This window comes from Rhipicephalus microplus, chromosome 3, assembly GCF_043290135.1.
Source record: "Rhipicephalus microplus isolate Deutch F79 chromosome 3, USDA_Rmic, whole genome shotgun sequence".
NCBI lineage: Eukaryota > Metazoa > Arthropoda > Arachnida > Ixodida > Ixodidae > Rhipicephalus > Rhipicephalus microplus.
This window is the reverse complement of record NC_134702.1, coordinates 97,152,008-97,172,792: the sequence shown is the minus strand read 5'-3', so window position 1 is coordinate 97,172,792 and position 20,785 is coordinate 97,152,008. Positions and strand designations below refer to the sequence as shown.

At 44.4% G+C, this 20,785-nt stretch overlaps 1 protein-coding gene across 6 annotated transcripts; it reads left to right on the top strand.

Annotated features, from left to right (window-relative positions):
* The first annotated feature begins 2,583 nt into the window (after positions 1-2,583).
* Positions 2,584-19,823, top strand: LOC119188204 ((3R)-3-hydroxyacyl-CoA dehydrogenase). 6 transcript variants are annotated; one of them, XM_075890029.1, is made up of 5 exons: positions 2,584-2,635; positions 8,386-8,580; positions 13,923-14,128; positions 18,207-18,364; positions 19,280-19,823. In XM_075890029.1, exons 2-5 carry the CDS (start codon positions 8,424-8,426, stop codon positions 19,515-19,517), a joined length of 759 nt encoding a protein of 252 aa, XP_075746144.1. In that variant the 5' UTR covers positions 2,584-2,635; positions 8,386-8,423; the 3' UTR covers positions 19,518-19,823. The 6 variants fall into 6 exon arrangements, with proteins under 6 accessions (XP_075746144.1, XP_075746146.1, XP_075746145.1 ...); XM_075890031.1 differs by having other exon boundaries at positions 2,587-2,635; positions 8,389-8,580; XM_075890030.1 differs by lacking the exon at positions 2,584-2,635 and adding an exon at positions 6,386-6,513 and having other exon boundaries at positions 8,389-8,580.
* The last annotated feature ends 962 nt before the right edge of the window (positions 19,824-20,785 follow it).

Below are 20,785 nucleotides of genomic sequence, written 5' to 3'. Positions count from 1 at the left end.
TGGTGTGTGCAACATGTCTATCTCTTCCTTACGCCCTTATTCCCCTCTCTTTGTGCAGGGTAGAAAACTGGACGTAGTTTTGTTGACCTCAGTTCCTTTCCTATTTCTTATGTCTCTCTCTCTCTCTCTCGATGGCAGCTGAATTGTGACAACGCGTCATACGTGATCTTAGTACTAATATGCATGCATGTGGGATGATGACTATAAAAATAAACATTTTATTTCATTGGCGAAAACATCGTCATTCCATTTTCAGAGAAGGCACGGGGAGGGGGGGGGGGCAATCTAGGCGATGGCCATAATCCCGTGAGCGAGCTCCGGCGTCATCTTCGACTTGCCGCCTTAGTGTGTGTGTGTGTGTGTGTGTGTGTGTGTGTGTGTGTGTGCGTGTGCGTGTGTGTGTGCGTGTGCGTGTGCGTGTGCGTGTGTGTGTGTGTGTGTGTGTGTGTGTGTGTGTGTGCATTACGATTTTAGAAAATTACATGGTTGTGTTAACATAGTGTCTGAGATTTCACGTGTCAAAACAACGATACTAGCATGCGGCAAGTGGTACTATATAGGGTGTTACAAATTAATGCCGGTTACCTGCGGTTCCCCAACATGATCGTAAACCTGAGTGCTTAAGTTTATTTGTTTTTTTTGGCATTCAACTCCGTATCAACGCGGCCACTGTGGCAGGGAAACGAACTCCCGTCCTCGGGCTTAGTAGCGCGACGATAAATCTCCTAAGATATATCACGGATTATCCTTGGTACGTAGTATGAATTACTAAGCTGCAGTTATTGTTATCGCTGGCTGAAGGTGCTGTGATGAACCTTATGTGTCTCACCCTCCATTTAGAAATATTTGAGAAAGTTCCTCATGCTTTTTTTTTCATTTTGCTCCAGTGTGGAGGTGCGTTTTTATCAAGCAGCTGCCTGACGACGGCTGATGTGCCCCATCACAAAAATAGTTAAGAAGACGATGATGAATTAGCAAATGTTTCTATAAAATTAATAATATCTACATGTGGTTTTAGTGCGTAAACCACCTCATTCTTCTGAGGCAAGCCGTAGTAAAGGGCTCCGGAAATTTTGACCACTTGATGTGTTTCAGCGTGTACTGAAGTGCACAGTATATGAGGCTCTGCCATTTCATCATCGGCCTGACTACGGCCTCTGCAGGACAAATGTCTCTACCATGTTCTGCCAGTCAACTCAATCCGGTGCTTGCTGCTGCCTCTTAATACCTGCAAGATCCCTAATCTCACCAGTCCACCTAACTTTATGTCTCCCCCTAAACCACTTGCCTTCTCTGGGAATCCACTCAATTACCCTTAATGTCCAGCGGCTATCCTGCCTCCGCGCTACATGTCCGGCCCATGTGCATTTTCTCTTCATGATTTCAACTATGATATCCTTAACCCTAGTAGGTTCCCTGATCCACTCTGCCCTCTTCTTGTCTTTTAAAACACTTACCATTTTTCTTTCCATCCCTCGCTGCGTTGTCCTAAATTTAAGCTGAACCTTTTTTGTAAGCCTCCAGATTTATGCTCCGTAGGTACCGGCAATATGCAGCTGTTATGTACCTTTCTCTTGAGGGATAGCGGCAACATACCAGTCATGATTTGAGAATGCTTGCCGAATGTGCTCTACCCCACTCTTATTCTTCTAGTTACTTCAATCTCGAAGATCGGCTCCGCGGTTCCTACCTGTCCTAAGTAGACGTACTATTTTACAACTTCTAGTGCACTGCCACCTATCCCGAAGCGCTGTTCTCTTCCGAGTTTGTTGTAAATTAGTTTCATGTTCTGCAAATTAATTCCAACACGTATACCTTTCTTGATTCTCGCCTTTCTTGATTCTTGATTCAGTAATCATTAATTGCTACTCGTCCCATGAGTTACTGAGCAAGTATATGTCGTCAGCGAAGCGCAGGTTACAAAGGTACTGTCCATTAACTCTAATCCCCAACTCTTCCCAAGCTAGGCCTCTGAAAACCTCCTGTAAGCACGCGGTAAATAGCATTGGGAGATTGTATATCTGCCATTTGGCCTCCACCGAAATGGCCTGGGCCCGAGATGCTAAGACGTCGGCCTGCATGCAGTTACATGGCCCGCGTGCCGGGCCGTGCTATATAGGCCCTTCTATCCGGAGCTCGCGCACGCCTTTAGTCTACACGACACGTGCTGACGCGTACTTGTGTGTAGGCATTGATTAAGGCTTTCGGCCGGCATGACTATAAAGCTCGATTTGCATGAAGATTTATATTCTGCAATGCTCGCGTCATGGATATGATATGTCACCGTGGCAGTGCTCGCTGACGACTGCTTTCTCGGTGCATCTAGCTATCCATCTTCGGGTTAACGATATCTCTGTAAAAGGTCATTGACACTTGTTATCTGCCTCGACAAGAGTTTGTAACTCACCATGAAATTATATAGTCTGTTTGCTCCCGACTCTGGTCCTGCAAAACGTGTTCATGCTTCAATGCATTCCGCTGATAACGGGGAATGCCGTAGTACCGTTGTATTTTTTTTTTGGTACATGAGAGATAAGGCTTGTCCTGCACAGCGCCACTGCACTGTTCACAACGTGGGTGAGACGAGTCAGTCAACCAAGGGCAGCGCTCTACTGTTTTCATATCAAGAGGCCAGGTATGTATAGGACCTGCTCTCATGTTGGTTTTATTTTTTTTAGGTGTTTCACTGCCTTGCTTTTTTTAATGGGTACTCAAGCCATATTTGCATTTAGCAACGTGATATCATTGGTAGGCCCAGGAGCGAATTCTGTACTTTTTTTTTTTCGTGGGCGGATGTGAATAGGTTGAGTCTAATACTCTACGTGCGTGAATGTGTAATTGTATGACCACCGTATACATTCCTACAAACAAACTCTAAAACGAACTTATTGAAGGGGCGAAGTGTTGGACAACCGTTTGCCCCGACTCCAAGGCATCGGTAATGCGATAACCAGTTAGCCTTGGTCAGTTGATAGCAGCATTAGATATACACAGGGGTTTTTAAACAGAGTTCAATTTGATAAGTGCCGTGGTGACAGAATTATTATTATTATTATTATTATTATTATTATTATTATTATTATTATTATTATTATTATTATTATTATTATTATTATTATTATTATTATTATTATTATTATTATTATTATTATTATTATTATTATTTGCACACACAAGGACACACATAAAAGAGAGAGTGCCCAAGCTGGAAATTTGAGCCATACTCACTGTAATGTCAATGGCTGGCTTGAATTGATTTGCTTTGACACGTGCTATGATTCTCTTAATTCGTTCATCAATTTATGGAAGCTATATATATATATATATATATATATATATATGCTCAATCGACTAAACTTTAATGTTTAGCTCTAACTTTAACAAAGAGATTTAGGCAAGAAATAAGAAATATACAGATACATACTAGTGCATAGGGAGCCAAACACTGCAGAAGAAAAATAAAATGGGCAAATTTGAAGATATACGCGCTCCACTTCTTTTCCAAACAATCGCTCAAGGCTGCCGATATCTGTGTACCGCCGCATGTTGCGCGTTCGTCTCTTCAAGGCAAGTAGGGCAATGCCAGCAAAACAGTGCGATATACATGACAGTTGCGATTCCAACCGTCCAGTACCTGCAGAAATGTTGGATCGCGTAGGGCGGTGTTCGATATCGCCGATTGGACCTTCAGTGCAGCTGCGCACACTCCTGCTATTTTGAAACGAATGTTCGGATTTTTTTAGTTTCAAATTTCTTCCATTACGCTTTGTAATCAATACAATTCTGTGGGATTCAAAACAAGTCCGTGCTATTAATTTTTTCATGTTGGCATTTTCCCCTCTAACTCGCCATTAATGGTTGGTCTGTAAGTCTGTTTTACATATTGTATTTACTGGGATGCTTGTAGCGCTGGATAAAGCTATAAAAGCTATAAGTATTGGTAAATTTTTCTAAGGTTGGGTAAATATTGGCTACCTGCTGTTAAGAAAGCAGCACTGTCTTCGATCAAGCTTCGTCCAATAATTCAGTTGTCTACCTATTTCGTCCTTCGGCGTCGAAATTGTCATTAATCAGTTTACACCACCCATTGCATCTAAATGCAGTGATTTTTGTTCGTGACCTGCTTGACGCCCGTACACTGGGCAATGGGTAGTGCACGTTAAAGAACACCATATAGTCCAAATTTCCAAACCCATTTTTGACGACATGCCTTGTGTGCATGTCGTAGTTTTGGCACGCGAAACATTAACAAAACTAGTGGATGTAATGCATCCCATGTCGTTGGCTACTGACGACCAGAAGCAAATAAATCTATCACTACTAGATTTTACCAGGGTATTCGTCTGTGTGTGTCATTTAAAGCTAGTCTTGATTTTTTTTTCCTTTTGGGTAACTCTCCTGTTGTTCAATGCATCATGGACAACTTAGTTGATCGCCTTCAGCGTGTGCCAATTCATAGTGCAGCATCCTCATCGAAATATCATGGGGCATAACCAAAGAAGCGATTACGCGCCAATGGTATTCCTGTTGTATATGAATAATTTACTGTTCATGTGCAATTGTACATTTCGACTCTTTGCCGATGACTGCATCTTATGCAGCGAAATTGTTTCAACATCCTTTCAATAAGCACTGAATCACGTTCTTAATTGGTGCCCGGAAGGGCGAATGATTATTTACATCAAAAAGTCTGCAGTGCTCTCAATAACTCGTAAAAAAGGGTCAAAACAGACTTCATTTATGCAATAAATAACGTCCCAATTTCGAAAGAACACAAATACCTAGAAATAACACTGTCACACGATCTCATGTGCGGAATTCACATAAAAAAACATCATGCCAACAACCCTAAAAAGGTTATTTGTTCCTACACAGCGGCTACGGCTCGCACCATATAAAACAAAGCTACTGGCATACACTACAGTAATTCAACCAGTACTTGAATATGGCACAGTCGCATGGTTTACACATACCAAGAAACTTGTATTTGAACTGGATGGTGTACAAAAAACGTGATTCGCTTCATATTATAATAAATATAAACTTACAAATTAACTAACAACACCGCTAATAAAAGCAGAATTACGAACCACTGAAAGAAGAGCAAGAAAAGAGCGAAGTAATGTTTATATTGGAGTGTTTGAATGACCACATCAAGGTTGATACTACCAAGTTCATCTCAACAAACACAAGACACACGATGCAAGCACTCCCAAACACCGGCTGAATACTCGACCACCACCAACTGCCTTAAGTGCTCTTATTTTAATCTCTTAATTAGATTAGATAAATTCATAATTAATACTGACATCGTGAAAACTTTGGTGTACCACGAACAATGTTTCTTCACCACCAAGTTCATTATCACATCCTTTAACTAAGTTCATGAACACGTCTTTTTAAAATCATTGCAAAAAGCGCCATATAATATACTACTTCTTTTTTCTCTCAACAATTAAACTTTAATGTTTTTATCCAAATTTTATTAACCATCGTTTCTTCTTTTTTCTTGTTTTTTTTTATGAACACGAATGCGAGAGTATATTGTAATGTTGCACTTATTTTACTGGTACTGAATTGTTGCGGCTGCGACTGAATGGCCTTTTTTTTTCCCCTTCGTGCTTATGTGTACGTATTTGAAAATGCGCCTTATCGGGTGAAATAATTTCATGTTTTACTGCTGTTGAAGCTGCTGTGGTTGCCTTCTGACGCTTTTGAATATTTATTGCAGCAGTCTCAAGGTATATTCTTGTACTAACTACTCTTCTGTGTATTATTTAATTTATGCCTTGTTCTCTCCTTTATGACTTTTTGTAAGAGGCTCTTTCATACGTGGTCGGCAGCATTGCTAAATAAATAAATAAATAAATAAATAAATAAATAAATAAATAAATAAATAAATAAATAAATAAACTTCCATATATTCTGAACAATCCCAGGCGCCACCTTGGGGGGGGGGGGGATGGCTTGGGGCCTGGACTTTCCCATAAACTTGGATGAAGGGGAGTGCTTTGCCAATTTTACCAATTACAAATAATATTCCTGGCAACGGGCTTGGGTGGAGGCCTTAGGGGCGTCACATCCCACTCCTGAAATCCCCGATTTCGTATACAAACATGCAGAAAAGTCATATAATTGACCCCAATCGTGATAAATTATGTCTGCTACGCCCCTGAATACATCGTAACGACGATTTCTTTTGAATTATCTTAATGGGGAAGTCGCAGTTGGGCCCAGGCTACGGCTCGCGTCTCAAGGCCGTGAACGTTGTTATCCGAACGCGATTCGAGATACGAAACTAACAGCTTGCGGGATTTGCCTGCAATTCCGCACGTGCGGGCAATATATCAGACCGTGGCCTAAATATACCATGGCTAGCGCATAAATGGAACTCTGCAGATAAAAACACCGAACGTCTGCAACTGTGCAAATAAATGCTCTTGGCTCTCAGCGAGTTCAGACAGCACTAGCGTGGGAGCTGTTGCCCTGTTCCGAAGCGTGCATAGCCGTTCCGTAAGTATTCATAATATCTGAAATTTTACAATGCCTAAACCGTCATATGACTACGAAACACTCCATAGCGTAATTTTGCGGACATCTTTCGAACATGTGGTGTTCCTTAACGTGCACTGACATGTGCATGTACACAGTACAAAGGCCCATGTACGCAGTACAAAGACCCATGTACACAGTACAAAGGCCCATGTACACAGTACATGGGCCTTTATCAATTTTCCTCCATCGAAAAGCAACTTCCACGGCTGGGACTGAAAACGCGGCTTTAGGGACAATATCCGAAGAGCAGCTTAAGTATACGCTTTCAACGCGGCGGTACATTGCATAAATGTTGAATTGAAATAAACGGGTTATTCAAGCGCATATCTTTACGCTGGAACATGCGCTGTGCGCATATGTCGTTCAGAGCTCCTTATTCGGCCGAAAGCTGCTGAGATAACTTTTGAACGAGTGGCGCTAGTTGTTTTGGGGAGGAATAAACTTTTACTGGTCAGAAATGGAAGATGGGACTACAACCCTCCGTGCAACACGAGTGGGCGGAGTGGATCTCCAAACGTAGTAGAGATCAAGAGCGCGAAGCGAAATAAAGCAGGAAAACACCATTGATATGAAGCGTTGTACACAGCCTACTAGGCCTTGCAAACCCCTGTCAGTTCTACTGGTTTTACCTGATTATGCACAGATGTTGCGGCAAAGTAGTTAATAAAACAGGAGAAAAAAATTACATGATTCCTACTAGGCCTCTAGATAAGCATCATTCGACAGAGCATGGCCTTTGAGATGGCAAACGCGCAGCGCTGCCGTGCGTTTGCCATCTTGGAGGGCGTGAACAGAACGATCTTTTTTGTTTGTTTTCTGCCGTGAGTTGGCGCTGCTGTCACAAGAAACGATGTTTTTTTTTTTAAAGTTTACTTCATCACTGCCAGGAGGAAGCGTATCCACCCAATAGGACCCATAAAATGCGTGTATCTTTGAGCAAACTATGCGTTTTCAAGTTGATTCAAATATTACCCGGTCAAGATAAGCAATACACATTTAGAATATTGGTTGGTAAAAACAGGTATGAGGCGCCTATACAGAACCTTATAAAATGAAAACGTTTCACGAAGAAAGAAAAAAAGATATGATCATAATTTTGGACTGGCATAGATGGATGTATACTGATTTTAACAAATACGCTGGGTGACTATCTATCTATCTATCTATCTATCTATCTATCTATCTATCTATCTATCTATCTATCTATCTATCTATCTATCTATCTATCTATCTATCTATCTATCTATCTATCTATCTATCTATCTATCTATCTATCTATCTATTTATCTATCTATCTATTTATCTATCTATCTATCTATCTATCTATCTATCTATCTATCTATCTATCTATCTATCTATCTATCTATCTATCTATCTATCTATCTATCTATTTCACTCGTGTTTTCTTGGAATCATTAAAAATGACCTTAGACTGCACTACCTGAACTAAATGTACTCATGTCATACCTCTTGTCAAATCGACTTTTTCTTTACTTGTACCTTTGGTTTTCTCTTGCTGCATTTGTAGACTTTTTATCTAATGTGTTTTATTTTGCAACATATTCCGTTGACTTGTGTTAGTTATTACCCTCTATAATTGTATAATTGACCGAGGGTCCTGCTACAGTTTTTTTTTTTAGTTTGGGACCATCGCCTGTATATTTGTTGATCTTGTATTTTTTAAGCAATAAACTGACACTGAAGCTATCTATCTAATCTGTGTTTGCGCACGCGCGCATGCGTGCACTATGGTGACACGCCCCGAAAATTTGCGGTAAAAGAAATGTCTATTGACAGCTTCAAATAACAGCGTTATTTCTACCTGCACAGCAGCTGTTCCGAATAGCGAGCCGTCGCATTCAACTGACATGTTTCGTGGACGTGTGGCGCTTGTGACTGGCGGGGGCAGCGGCATAGGCCGCGCAGTGTGCTGCCTGCTGTCCCAGAGAGGTGCCCGCGTTCTGGTGGCAGACGTCGATCTGGAGGCGGCCAATGCAACGGTGGCGTTGCTTCAAGGTCAGCTAGGTTGTACCTTATAATGTGTATTTGTTGCAGTGCAGAAGACGATTCACGACGTTTTTTTTTTTGGCATGTAGGCGTTCGCGAGCCGAAGTAGAGTGCAGTGGGAGGCAGCCCTTTGTCATATAGAGGGGGAGAGGGTGAATTATGCCAGCCTCTCCCCCTTTATATGGAGATGACTGTGAATGAGATGAGTGTCGCCAAACCTGGTTTGCAGTGCCGAGACCGGAGCTTCATAGTTCGAGCGGACGGCTTGCGGGATGTACTCGAGGTATTCAGCTGCGGCGGCGTGGAGCTGGTTAACTTGCGCCTGAACTTTATGTTGAACTGTCCAGTCGTTTAGGGCAGCGCTGGACTTAAACTGCACCAAGAATGCTGCCCATGACGTGGTGCTATCGAAGGTAGGCTGTGAAAGTTGTGCTCCGAAAAACCGAGACTGAGCTGACATGAGAGCGTTTCGTTTGACCGTGGTAGACTCGCGGTGCTTAAGGCCAGACTGGGCTTCAATGGCAGAGAGCCATGCAGATAGGTCGGCGACGTCATCTGCCGTCAGGGAACGTTGGGCAAGCGTGGCCTCAAGATAAAATAGGCGGGTAGTGAGGCGAGTTTCGAATTCTCGCATTAGGGCTCTTCTGTCGGCTTGACCTTGTAGGGCTTGTAGGCAATCTTGCGCATCGAAGTATGATAGGGTCTGTGCCCGAGCTTTCCTGCGTAGCCTGGACAGCAGGTTCCCGGGCCGTCGACGATGCGGCAGCGTTGCTCCGAGTAGACATGGGTCACCGTTGCCACCGCTACCACCAAGTGTTGCGTAAAAGAGCAACTAACGCTAACACCATCCAAAACGAACACTGTCCTGATCGTCCTCTTTCTCTGGACTACCCTTCAGGCGTCAGTAAATCCATCGGTATGATCCACAACAATATCTTTACTAAGTGAAATCTTTCTCGTCATTTTCTTTAAGGCACAAAATTAGGGCTACGCACGTTTTTTTGTTTTTGACAATAATGAAAACCAAGTGCTCCTGATCTTGCATTGAAAGAACTGCTTTCATCCCACCTTTACCCCGGAAAGCTGGGGACCAATGAGATGCCGTTTGAAAGAGAAGTGCAAACTTGGACCCGTACGTCTGGCTGCATCAAATGAAATGAACCAACAAAGGGAGCCAGCTCCCGTGGCTGTTGCTCATGCCCGCCGCCCTTTCTTTTTTCTTTACTTGCAACACACTCCCGCGGCTGGCAATGTTGTGTACGATTTGAACTAGTCTGCCAAGTTTAAGAAAGGTTTGAGTGAATCTGCCAGGAGGTGTTACACAGCGACGATGAAAGAGTCACCCGACGTCTTGTCGATCATGGCTGTGCCGCTTAGCGAGATTCTTCGTTCCCGCCGGTTTCCTGCGTAATGAACATGGTGTAGTGCAGGAGTTGTGTAGTGTATAGTTTGAACATCTAGCGGAGGTCTCTGGCGTTAGATGCCATCTTCTTCTGGCATTCGGCGGTGTCGAAAACGGTCTTGGGGTTCATGTACCTGGTTGAGTGCGGCTTGTAGTAGCGCTGCTGATTACCGTACTGATCAACGACTTGCTTGGACTTGGAGCAAGACAAACTCGAGACTCTACCGCCAGAATATGGCTTGAGGTACATGTAGGACGAGAAGTAGGGTTCCGCCTGCTGTTGCTTTTGCAGAAAGTCCTGGATGTACACGGTGCTAGGTGATCGGCAGTACATCACTTCACCCTCTTCGTCTAGAAAGTATAAGGCAACCTTGGCAAGCTGGGTTGTGGGAAACCTGAGCCTTGTGGTCGATGCGTATGTGGCACTCGGGGTTTCCCTTAGCCATAGTATACTCGCCACGGCGTACCTTCCGGATGAGTCCATGCGCCTAAGCTCCGTGGATCGCGTGGACAGCGACAGGTCTCACGGCATGTACCCGAAACTCTTCAACTGGTGTTGAAGAGTTTCGTGCGTGAACAGGCTCGTGCGTGACGAACGGCGTAGTCTGGGTTAGTGCAATGCCAGATACTGGCGCTGCAGCCGGGAGGCTGGGCGACGGCAAATTCGCGGCCTGCTGCGACGACGAGGTGAGAGGAGTCGTGAGGTTGGTCAACGGCAAAATCGCCGCCTGCTGCGACGTGAAAGCGAGGCGATTCCGATAGGCGATGTGGCTTGTAGACGATATCGGTCCCTCGACATCGCTTTCCTCTTGTAATTGTGCTCGAACTTCGATGAAGCTCATTAAGTTCTTTCACTTGTCGCGACTGAGCTTCTTGATATGTCATGGCGTTCTCAGCTGGCATAGCTTTTCTTTTGCCTTTTACGATACAGGATGCTAAGGTCTGGAAGTAACGCCTTCAAGGTGATGCTCTGCAGCACCGTGAAATTCTCTCCTGGATACACTGATACACTCCGAGACCTTCTAGAGCGTTAATGCATAATGTTGTTTCATCATAGAGATTACTTAACTTGGTCACGTCAGTGGAACTTCAAAGTGGTGTGACTGACAGCAAATTGTCTAAATGGTCATCGACTAGCACGTCGCGGCGGCCGAAATGGTCGGACAGTATATATCTGTATTGCCACGTCGTAGTTAACGTCGGTAAGGCGAATACACTGAATTGCTACCTTGATTGATTGATATGATGGGTTTAACGTCCCAAAACCACCATATGATTATGAGAGACGCCGTAGTGGAAGGCCGCTCCAGAAATTCCGACCACCTGGGGATCTTTAACGTGCAGCCAAAACTGAGCACACGGACCGGCAACATTTCCGCCTCAATCGGAAATGCAGCCGCCGCAGCCGGGATTCGATCTCGCGACCTGCGGGTCAGCAGCCGAGTACCTTAGCCACTAGACCACCAAGGCGGGGTAAATTGCTACCTTCACTGCCCCAGTTAGGTATGTTAACAAATATTTGAACTTATTGATTTTTGGGATCTACTCGTTTTTCTTAATGCTTGCTTGTAACTGGTTCTAAAATCCTTCCCACGCGTCGTTCTCCGGAGAAACTCGGGATGTGCAGCTTGGGCAGCGCGATGCGAGACGTCATCGTTAGAGTCGCAAGCCCGGGCGAAGTCGAAGTTGCGGCCGGCTGCGACGTGCATGCGAGAGGGTCACTTGGGTGGAGTGGTTGTGACGGCGGCGCATTCTGGTGGCGTTGGCTGCTACGGCTCGGTCGCGTGGCGAGTTCTCAGTATACTTGAGCGCAGATGACTTTATTCTCATATTCGCTGACGTTTGTCAAGTCTGCCTGCAACTCCTCATCATGCATTGCATCTTGAATCTACCTGTCGACGTTGATGAGGTGGGCGTTTTTCGACACAATGATGGGCGTTTTTCGCCACCATTCTCATTTATTTGCAATGACGTACACCTTCGTGCGAAGCGCGTCATCGCCTCATGTTTATTTTCTGGATCCATTGCGGGGCTTGTCTGCCTCTGAACTCGGTCAAATTAAGGGTGGGAGGAGGGACAATGGTTACTACATCATACGGGGGGAGAAGGCGGTGACCATTGCCCTCCCCCACTCCCGCAATGAATAACCATGCACACTATGGGCTGGCGACAGCTGCGACACGTGCGCGTTGCCCATTTCAAGGTTAGGCAACCGCTCTTTCTCGTTCGCATTTTTTGGTCAACGGCTACTCATGCCAACGGCCCCCTTTTATTTTTTTTACTAAGACAGTATTCAGTGTGAATCACAGTTCGCGACTAAGTTGTAAGCAACGCGACTGACAGTTTTATATCCGCTGTGACCAAACAGATTTTGTAGCAATCTTCGTTGCAGCAGTGTGTCTCCAAGCAAATTGCGCTGTCGGTAGGTAGTGTGTGTTTAGAAAAAGCGGGTTATGATTTAGAGTACTTGGTACTCTACTATGGTAGAGCAGAAAGCCGTACGACTACGCAGTTTTCATGTAGGCCACGTCTGTTTCGGTAGAGTTGTTATGATATCCTTCTTGCAAAGCTCTCACTGTGCTCCTGCTTTCAGATGCGTGGCGGTGAGTAATGTGATATGTAACGCTGAACTTAACTTTTAATGCTTGTAGCGGCTAAACGCAGTAAAGAAGTGTATTTCATCCCATATGCTCAAGTAGAAAGGTATCTCTTGCGATTGAATGCGTCAGTTTAACATCGAAATATTACAAGTAGTCGTTGATGAAACATGAATTCGGTGTTCCATCTCAAGTTGCTCACGTTGATGCATGCTGTAAGCTTGTTTTGTAAATATAAATAGTTTTGTTCCCACCCAATATTTCCTCCCAATATTTAGTTTCTTCTCAGTATTCAATATCCCTCCCAAAAAGAAAAAAAGCGTCCAGACGGACGCTTTTTTTTTCGAAGGATGGAAGGATATTGAATACTGGATGTGAGAGGGCCATGGGGGGCCTACCTGCTCCACTACTGTACCGCAGCTGGATATTGGATACTGGGAGTTTCCAGCCCTTCTGTTCGGTGAATCCATGGAGCAACTGCGATGAGCTCAAAAAAAAAAATAAGAGGGTATTTGTGTGGCGTTCCTGACGTGTGCTAATGATGACGCAATGTTAGGAAAGTATAAAAACCTACTTTTTCTTTTTCTAAATCTTTGTGAGGCCTTCCCAAGTTCGTAGCTTGTTGACCAAAAACCTCGTGACATTGTTTCCGTTTCAATGCTGCAAGTCAGTGTTAAGCAGGTGTATTTATACGGGTAGTCTCTCGCGGTGTCCAGTAGCATATCTCTTTTGGAGAGTCGTGCCTCGCCTAAACATACTATAATGATCTTTGGTCGTTTACAACCCAAGAATAAATACACGCTTTTCCCACTAAAAAGGTGGCACGCTTGTCAATCACCTAAGAGATCACCTAAGTATGAGAGTCGTGAAAGCTGTTTTCTTTTAGAGCCGTAAGCACATTTTCTGAGTTAATGTACAGGTGCCCCGCGCATCTAAAGTAAAGGCTTGTTGTTTCGTCTTAAAATGTGTTCCTTGATCAAGTGATGATCTCATAATCTATGATGAAATTCGCGATGACGTTCATGTCCTTGTCTTGAAAACAGAGAAAAGAGCACTGTCTATATTGACATGCTAAATATCTGAAGCACGCGCAAAGTGCATGACGTCACGGCAGTGAGGATATCTGATTGGGTGGGTCGCCTATTCTTTCTCACTTGGATAGTGATGGCTAAGTGGAGCTTATATGTATTCTTTCATTGCAGCCGACTTATAGAAGATAGTTCTAACGTCTTATATTAAAGCGAGTTGTATTTTGCAAGTAAGGACGCGCTGCCGAAAGTGTAACAGGAAATTATTTTTTTTTTCATCTTGAAGTGTTGTTAAATGACACGTGGAGTGACCGTTTATACGTCTCTTTCTAGAGCCTTCAGGGGCCGCTGAACACCGGGCTGTCCACATTGACGTTGGCAGCCCTGACTCGGTGAAGAAAGCATTTGAGAACTTTGAAGGGGGCAGATCGGAGCAAGTATCCATCGTCGTCAACTGTGCCGGCATACTGCCACCACCGAAGCCATTCACGGAAGTTGCAGTAGACGAATTCGACCGCATATTGAGAGTCAACCTTCGGGTAAAATTCTTTGACTATCGGGGCTCTTGCCTTGCTTCACGATTTTTTTTTTCGTTCAATGAATCGGTTTCTATCAAATTCTCATATCTCCTCGATAGTATTCTTTTTTTTTCTTTTCATACCCGTAAAATTTATATCGATAACGCACACTCAAAGACGGAACTTGTGTAAGCGACTGGAATTGTTTGCAGTTCTTAGCATCACCACCTAAAAGATGAAGCACATAACAGCCTATTTTTTTTGCATTAAGCCCGCAGCATATGTAGAAGGCATCGCGCTTTCACAGGCACTATCCCCTTCATGTCTTGTCGAAAAAGGCATCAATACCGTCGCTTCAACGGCGTCACCTTTTTGCGGGCCCGGCCAAACGCCGGCTTTGTCCACAAGGTGTCACAAAACCAGTGTTTCACATTCACTGAAACCATATATATATATATATATATATATATATATATATATATATATATATATATATATATATATATATATATATATATATATATATATATAGTCTAGTAGATCCTCCGTGAGCGGTCACAACGTGGTTTATTTCGACGTTTCGGCCTAGAGCCTGGCCTTCATCAGGAATAAAGATACAGTTTGTCTGTGCTCAGCTTTATACAATCTCAAATCAGAGGGCAAGGAAGAGGGAAAAAAGGAAAAAAAAGAAAAGAAAAGGAAAGAAAAAAAAAGAAAAATATTACACGGTGGACGCCCCTCGGGTGCCCCCCTTTCCACTTTTCCCTCCACTTCCCCCCATCTCTCTCCCCCCTCTCTCCTTCACCTTTCTTATGTCAGGGGTCTGTGTATGTTTCCGTTCACTAGCGCATTCCTCCCGATCAGACGGCCCCTCCTGGCACTGGCGGTTCGGTGTGGGGCAAAAAAGAGCTTTTCAGGAAGTCCTAAGCTTTTAACTACTCGGGGTCCCGTAAACAATTCGTCGTAGAAGGACGGGGGCCGCGTATTGTGGCAGAGGCTGGTCAGCGGGCATTTTAGGAAGTTCTAAGCCTTTAACTACTCCGCGCCCTGTCAACATTTCGTCGTAAAAATAGGGGTGCCCCGTATTGCGGTAGGCTGTGCAAGCGCGTGCAATGCGAATTCCTGGCCCGCTTCTAAATTACGCGTGTCGTGGGGGCCTCCCGGCTGTGCACATGGTTGCTGTTGGGCATGTCGTGCATGGCACAATTGATTGGGTAGTAAAATAAAACAGAAAACAGACGACAGCTGCACTTAGGAAGAGTAGTTACACTTGGAATTGTTTTAGGTTGTCCAGTGCCCTTCGCAGCTGCAGTGCCGTGAACTCAGTTACTATTTTCATTGTTGCCGTTATTGTTTTCTAATGCTTTAATTGCTGCAAGTGTACCGGGATTCTCATTTATTCCTCTATCGAGGGTGTTAAATCGGTGGATAAGGTATGACTCTCGTTGTTCACGTTCTCGATTTGATTTAAATCCCGTCTCTAAGAGCGTTACTGATAGTTTGTCAAATGCATGGTCGGGAAGATTGAGATGTTTTGATAGAGGTAGACTTGGGGCTGATTTCGCATGGGCTCTGTGATTATTGAAGCGAATCCTAAATGGTGTTTCTGTTTGTCCAATGTACTGCATACCACACACGTTGCATTCGAGTAGGTACACCACATTAGAGGAATCGCATGTTAGGTTTCCTCGTATGTTAATCGAAAACTTGGATTGCGTGCTGGTTGCTTTGTCTGTTTCTCGCATCGCCTTACATACAAGACATCGTGGCTTTAAGCAAGGGCGGCATGAATTATTGGGGGGTGATGTGTTAATTTGGGAGTGGACAAGGGTGTCTTTGAGGTTACGTGGTCGTCGGTAAACGACGCCTGGAGCGGATGGGAATGCGCGTTTCAGACGTTCGCTTTGTTCCAGAATGTTGTAATGTCGTTTAAGGATTTTGTTTACATTGGGGAAGTTTGTGCTGTAAGTCAAGCAGAGGTTTGTTCGTTGTGGGTCTTCTCGTGGTGGTCGCTTCATAAGTAAGTCTTCACGCTTTAGTTTTCTCGCTTTTTGAACAGCGTCATTAATTACATGTGGGGGGTATTTTTGTTGCTCGAGCATAAGTTTTAGCCTCTGTGAGCTCGTGTCAAAGTCAGCGTCTCTAGAGCAGATTCGCTTAAACCGGTGAGCCTGGCTGTATGGAATACTGTTTTTACAGTGGCGTGGGTGATCGCTTTGGTAATGAAGGTATTGTTGTCGATCGAACATACACAGACCCCTGACATAAGAAAGGTGAAGGAGAGAGGGGGGAGAGAGATGGGGGGAAGTGGAGGGAAAAGTGGAAAGGGGGGCACCCGAGGGGCGTCCACCGTGTAATATTTTTCTTTTTTTTTCTTTCCTTTTCTTTTCTTTTTTTTCCTTTTTTCCCTCTTCCTTGCCCTCTGATTTGAGATTGTATAAAGCTGAGCACAGACAAACTGTATCTTTATTCCTGATGAAGGCCAGGCTCTAGGCCGAAACGTCGAAATAAACCACGTTGTGACCGCTCACGGAGGATCTACTAGACTATATGCAACGCTACGGCCACTCAACCACCATGCCTGCCTATATATATATATATATATATATATATATATATATATATATATATATATATATATATATATATATATATATATAATTTAATGTTAAGACCTTTCTAGCTGTCTCTAAACAAGGTCTAGGTGATGATTATCTTCCTCAAAAGTTCGTTCAAAGACAACCACATCGTCTATATAACATACTGATTTCACATTTGAGGCCCCGCGAAACGGCTTCCATATATCGTTCAAATGTTTCCGGGGCGCGAGCCATTACACAATCTGAAGGGCATAACATTAAATTGAAAGAAACCACCTGGCGTAATAAAAGCCGTCTTTTCTTTATTAGTCAGATCCATGGAAATCTGCCAGTATCCGGATCGCAAGTCTGCTGAAGAAAAATATGACGCTGCGTGAAGGCAGTCGATGACGTCATCGATGCTAGGGGTTGGATACACGTCCTTCTTGGTTATAGACTTGAGACTCCAATAATCAACAATATCTTCTCCGCTCCACTTACCGGTAGATACTACGAAATTAGAATGGCTACAAGGCCTAAACTTACTGGTGTTCTCCGAAACCACACATCGAGCATATAGCGTGCGTTCTTGCAAGTTGCAAACAACCTGAGCAATTACAGCCGGAAAAAATTGTCGCGTATGGATAGCGATAAGTTTGACTAGTTAAAACCACACCTCAAGAGCGCATATAATTGCACCTTAAAGGCAAGGACGTTAGCGCATTTCTTTCCCATAAAAAGGCAATGAATCGAGTTAGCGGTCTGGTGTTATGTAGCGCAATTCGCTTCATTGACGCTGAGCCAGTGTGGAAGATGTTGTGCTGCTTCGTGTGGCTGAAATTTCTAAAAAAAAACTCTACTCGTTGCTGTGGCTCAGTGGTCATGGCGTTATGTTGCTGAGCCCGGTTTATAGAGTTATATTACCGGGGGCCATGGTTATTGTATTGCGATCTGGACAGAACGCAAAGGCAATCTGCATGTGTATACAGCGGTTCCTCTCATTACGACGTTATGTTCAGTCGTTAAATCCGATAATAAAACATTGAGGCTTGTTGCAGAACATAGCAGCTGCCAGCAGACACGCCTACTCTTCCGCTAGCACTACTTACGCTACTGTTTTTCCTTTTTATTGGGCACTATAGCTTTCAGCTCTTTCAATCAACCTTCCGGCACAGGTGACAAATTTGATCTAACGCAAACTGATGATAAATGTTAGGGTTTTGCAGCCCAAAACCACAATATGATTACGAGGGGTGCCGTATTGATGGACTTCAGCCATTTGGACCATCTGGCGTTTTTTAACGCGCACCTAAATCCAAGTACGCGGACCTCTAGAATTTTACCTCCATATAAATATGGCCACTGCGGTCGGGACTCGAGCCCGCGACCATTGGGTCCGTCGCTGAGCCTAATAACCACCAGACCATTGTGGAGGGTATACGTCTGATGCGAACTGCCTGCTGTTCGTGGTCCAGTATTGAAAAACGATGTTGATATTATGATCTTCCTCGAAAATACAGGGGACCTTCCTGGTGACGCAAGCCGCGATGCACTGCATGCTACGGCAAAAGGTCACCGGCGGCAGTATCGTGAACATCTCCAGCGTCGCAGGCAGGGTTGCACGACCGGGCCTTGCTGCATACTGTGCCTCCAAGGCTGCCATCGCATGCTTTGTCAGGTCAGATCCAGTTCACCAGTTCGCTAAGACTAAGATAAACCAGTTCAATAGGGCTGTGCATTTCCGTTCCTGTACATCTCCTTGATTCATTGATATTAGAGCTACTTGCCTTCCTGGAAAACGTATGATGACTTCGGATGTCTGTGGATAGCCGCTTCTTGTACGCTATGCAGGACAATGATTCAGTGTATTCCTAACGTGATGTCATTAACAACAAGCTGACGAGCATAGCACATAATCCAGTGAGCAGTGGACCTAACAGTAGCCATCAATGAGTGAGTGAGCGAGCTAGTTTTACTGATAGAGGAATACTTCTTTTACGTGTATTCTGACGTTTCGCACCTAGTTCAAGTGAAATCTTAGTAAACACTATTTAGTAACCAATGAGCGCAGGCCGACCAGTCCACTAGTCGCATATGTCCTTACTAAGATCAGCCAGGGAGCCATGGTCGTTGTCGCTAGCCCTTGCGCCATGACAAATGAAGCACGCCATTCCAGGGGTTTTCTTTCCCCTCTTTCATTCATAACCGTCCTGTTAAGTCCTTGTAAACTCATTACATTCATGAAATCACTCACATTTTGTAACATTTTTGCACACTTGCGGTTATCTACTCTCCCCAAGGCAAGGCAGAGTACGCGAATTTGTCAAGTGCAGATATGTGTGAGATCTGCTCGAAAATTTGGCAAATTAAACCTGCAAGCGTATTATGGATTTGTTCACCAGATGAACTTTACTTCATGGCAATATAGACAGATCTTAGCTCGGCTGCAATTTCTCTACGAGGCAGTTTGTCTTAGTCTGGACAAAAACAGGATTTCTCTGGATTTCCTCGCTATTCATGGAAGCAATACATTCATTGAGTGGCCACTGTATGGGTGGCTTCTTTTTTTTCATACTTTACTTCACATTGGCAGGTCAGCTGCAGCGGATGCTGCCAATACCGGCATCCGCATCAATGCCGTGGCTCCGTGCATGACGGAGACGCCCATGGTCAAGGTGTTCAGCGAGGCGCAGCGTTCGAAGCTCGCTGCTGGTATCCCGATGGGCCGGGCGGCGATGCCCGACGAAGTGGCCGCCGTGGTCGCCTTCCTCTGTGGACCCGACAGCGCTTTCGTCACAGGCACCACCGTCGACGTCTCCGGTGGCGTCTAGAAATGTTCCGGACGCGTTGGAAGTGCTCGAAATCAGTTCGAAATATATTGGGCGGTACTTCGAAGGCTATGGCACCACATGTAACGAGGTTAAGGCGCACCACTTTCTTCGCTAGCGATTTTCGTGAGCAAAAGTCATAAATATTGGTTAAATTTAGTTTATTTTTCTCTCGGAATGCTCCTGGCTTCCTTACATGTCTTTTCTTCGTTACCCTTTTCCCCCTTTACGCTAGCCTCATCGGCTTTCCTAGTCTCAGAAACAGTACTATGTTGCTGCTTCAAGTAATAAACACACCGTTGCTAGTCAGCGCTTTGGTTCATCAATTTCTTTGTGCCACTTCTACGCGCACATCACTTTAGAAGGCCCGGGCTGTCGCACGTATACTGTCATCTCATGTCATGGCTTGACATCATGCAGACAAAACCAACGTATAGCACAACCATATAAAGTGCAGCAACGGGACGGGAAAAAAGAAAGGGAAGCGAGTAGAAGTGATGTGAAAGTAAGGAGGAGGTAAAAGAAGGGAGAGTAAAGCACGTCATGTATGGCGTCGTATACGTATTCAGCATTCATATCCAGGAACCCTCATCTCTATACAAGTCGTATGTACTTTACGCTCGTGTAACTAATAAAACTGAAACTGAAATTGAAACTGAAAGGCGATGTACAGCAAAGGCATGTGTAGTATGGTATAGCAAGTGTGCGAAAAAGGGAACACAGTGCGCAGGAAGGACGGGAGAAGGTAAAGCACAGCATAGCCGTGTGTGTTGCGTCGCACAAGCAAGCATTGCGCCGTGCTCCTGACCGGGCTGCAGAAATTAGGTGCTTTTTCTCATCTTCTAACCCCTACCACCACCACCACCACAAGCAAGAGCATGCATACCAAATAGTACAGTATAGCAAGGGAGCTGGAAAGGGAAGTATAAACCGTGAGGAGTGATGTGAAACTAAGGTCGTTGGGAATAAGGAGGGGTGAGGGTAGCGCATAGCATACCCTGCTTAGTATAGTACAACAAGGAGTGGGAAAGAGAAGTGATGGATGAGGAGTAAAAGGACGAGGAGAAAACACAGCATAACCTAGCCGTGTACAGTACAGCTATGGGGGTAAAGGTGAGCCTGAGAAGAGGGTAAAGGAAAAGGGATGACAGAGAATATAGCAAGCATATACTGAGAAAGAGAGAGAGGGTAATGAATGAGGAAGAAATAAAAAGGACGCAATTCTTTCCTGCCGATGCGGGGGCAGGAAATTATCGCGAAAACACGAAATT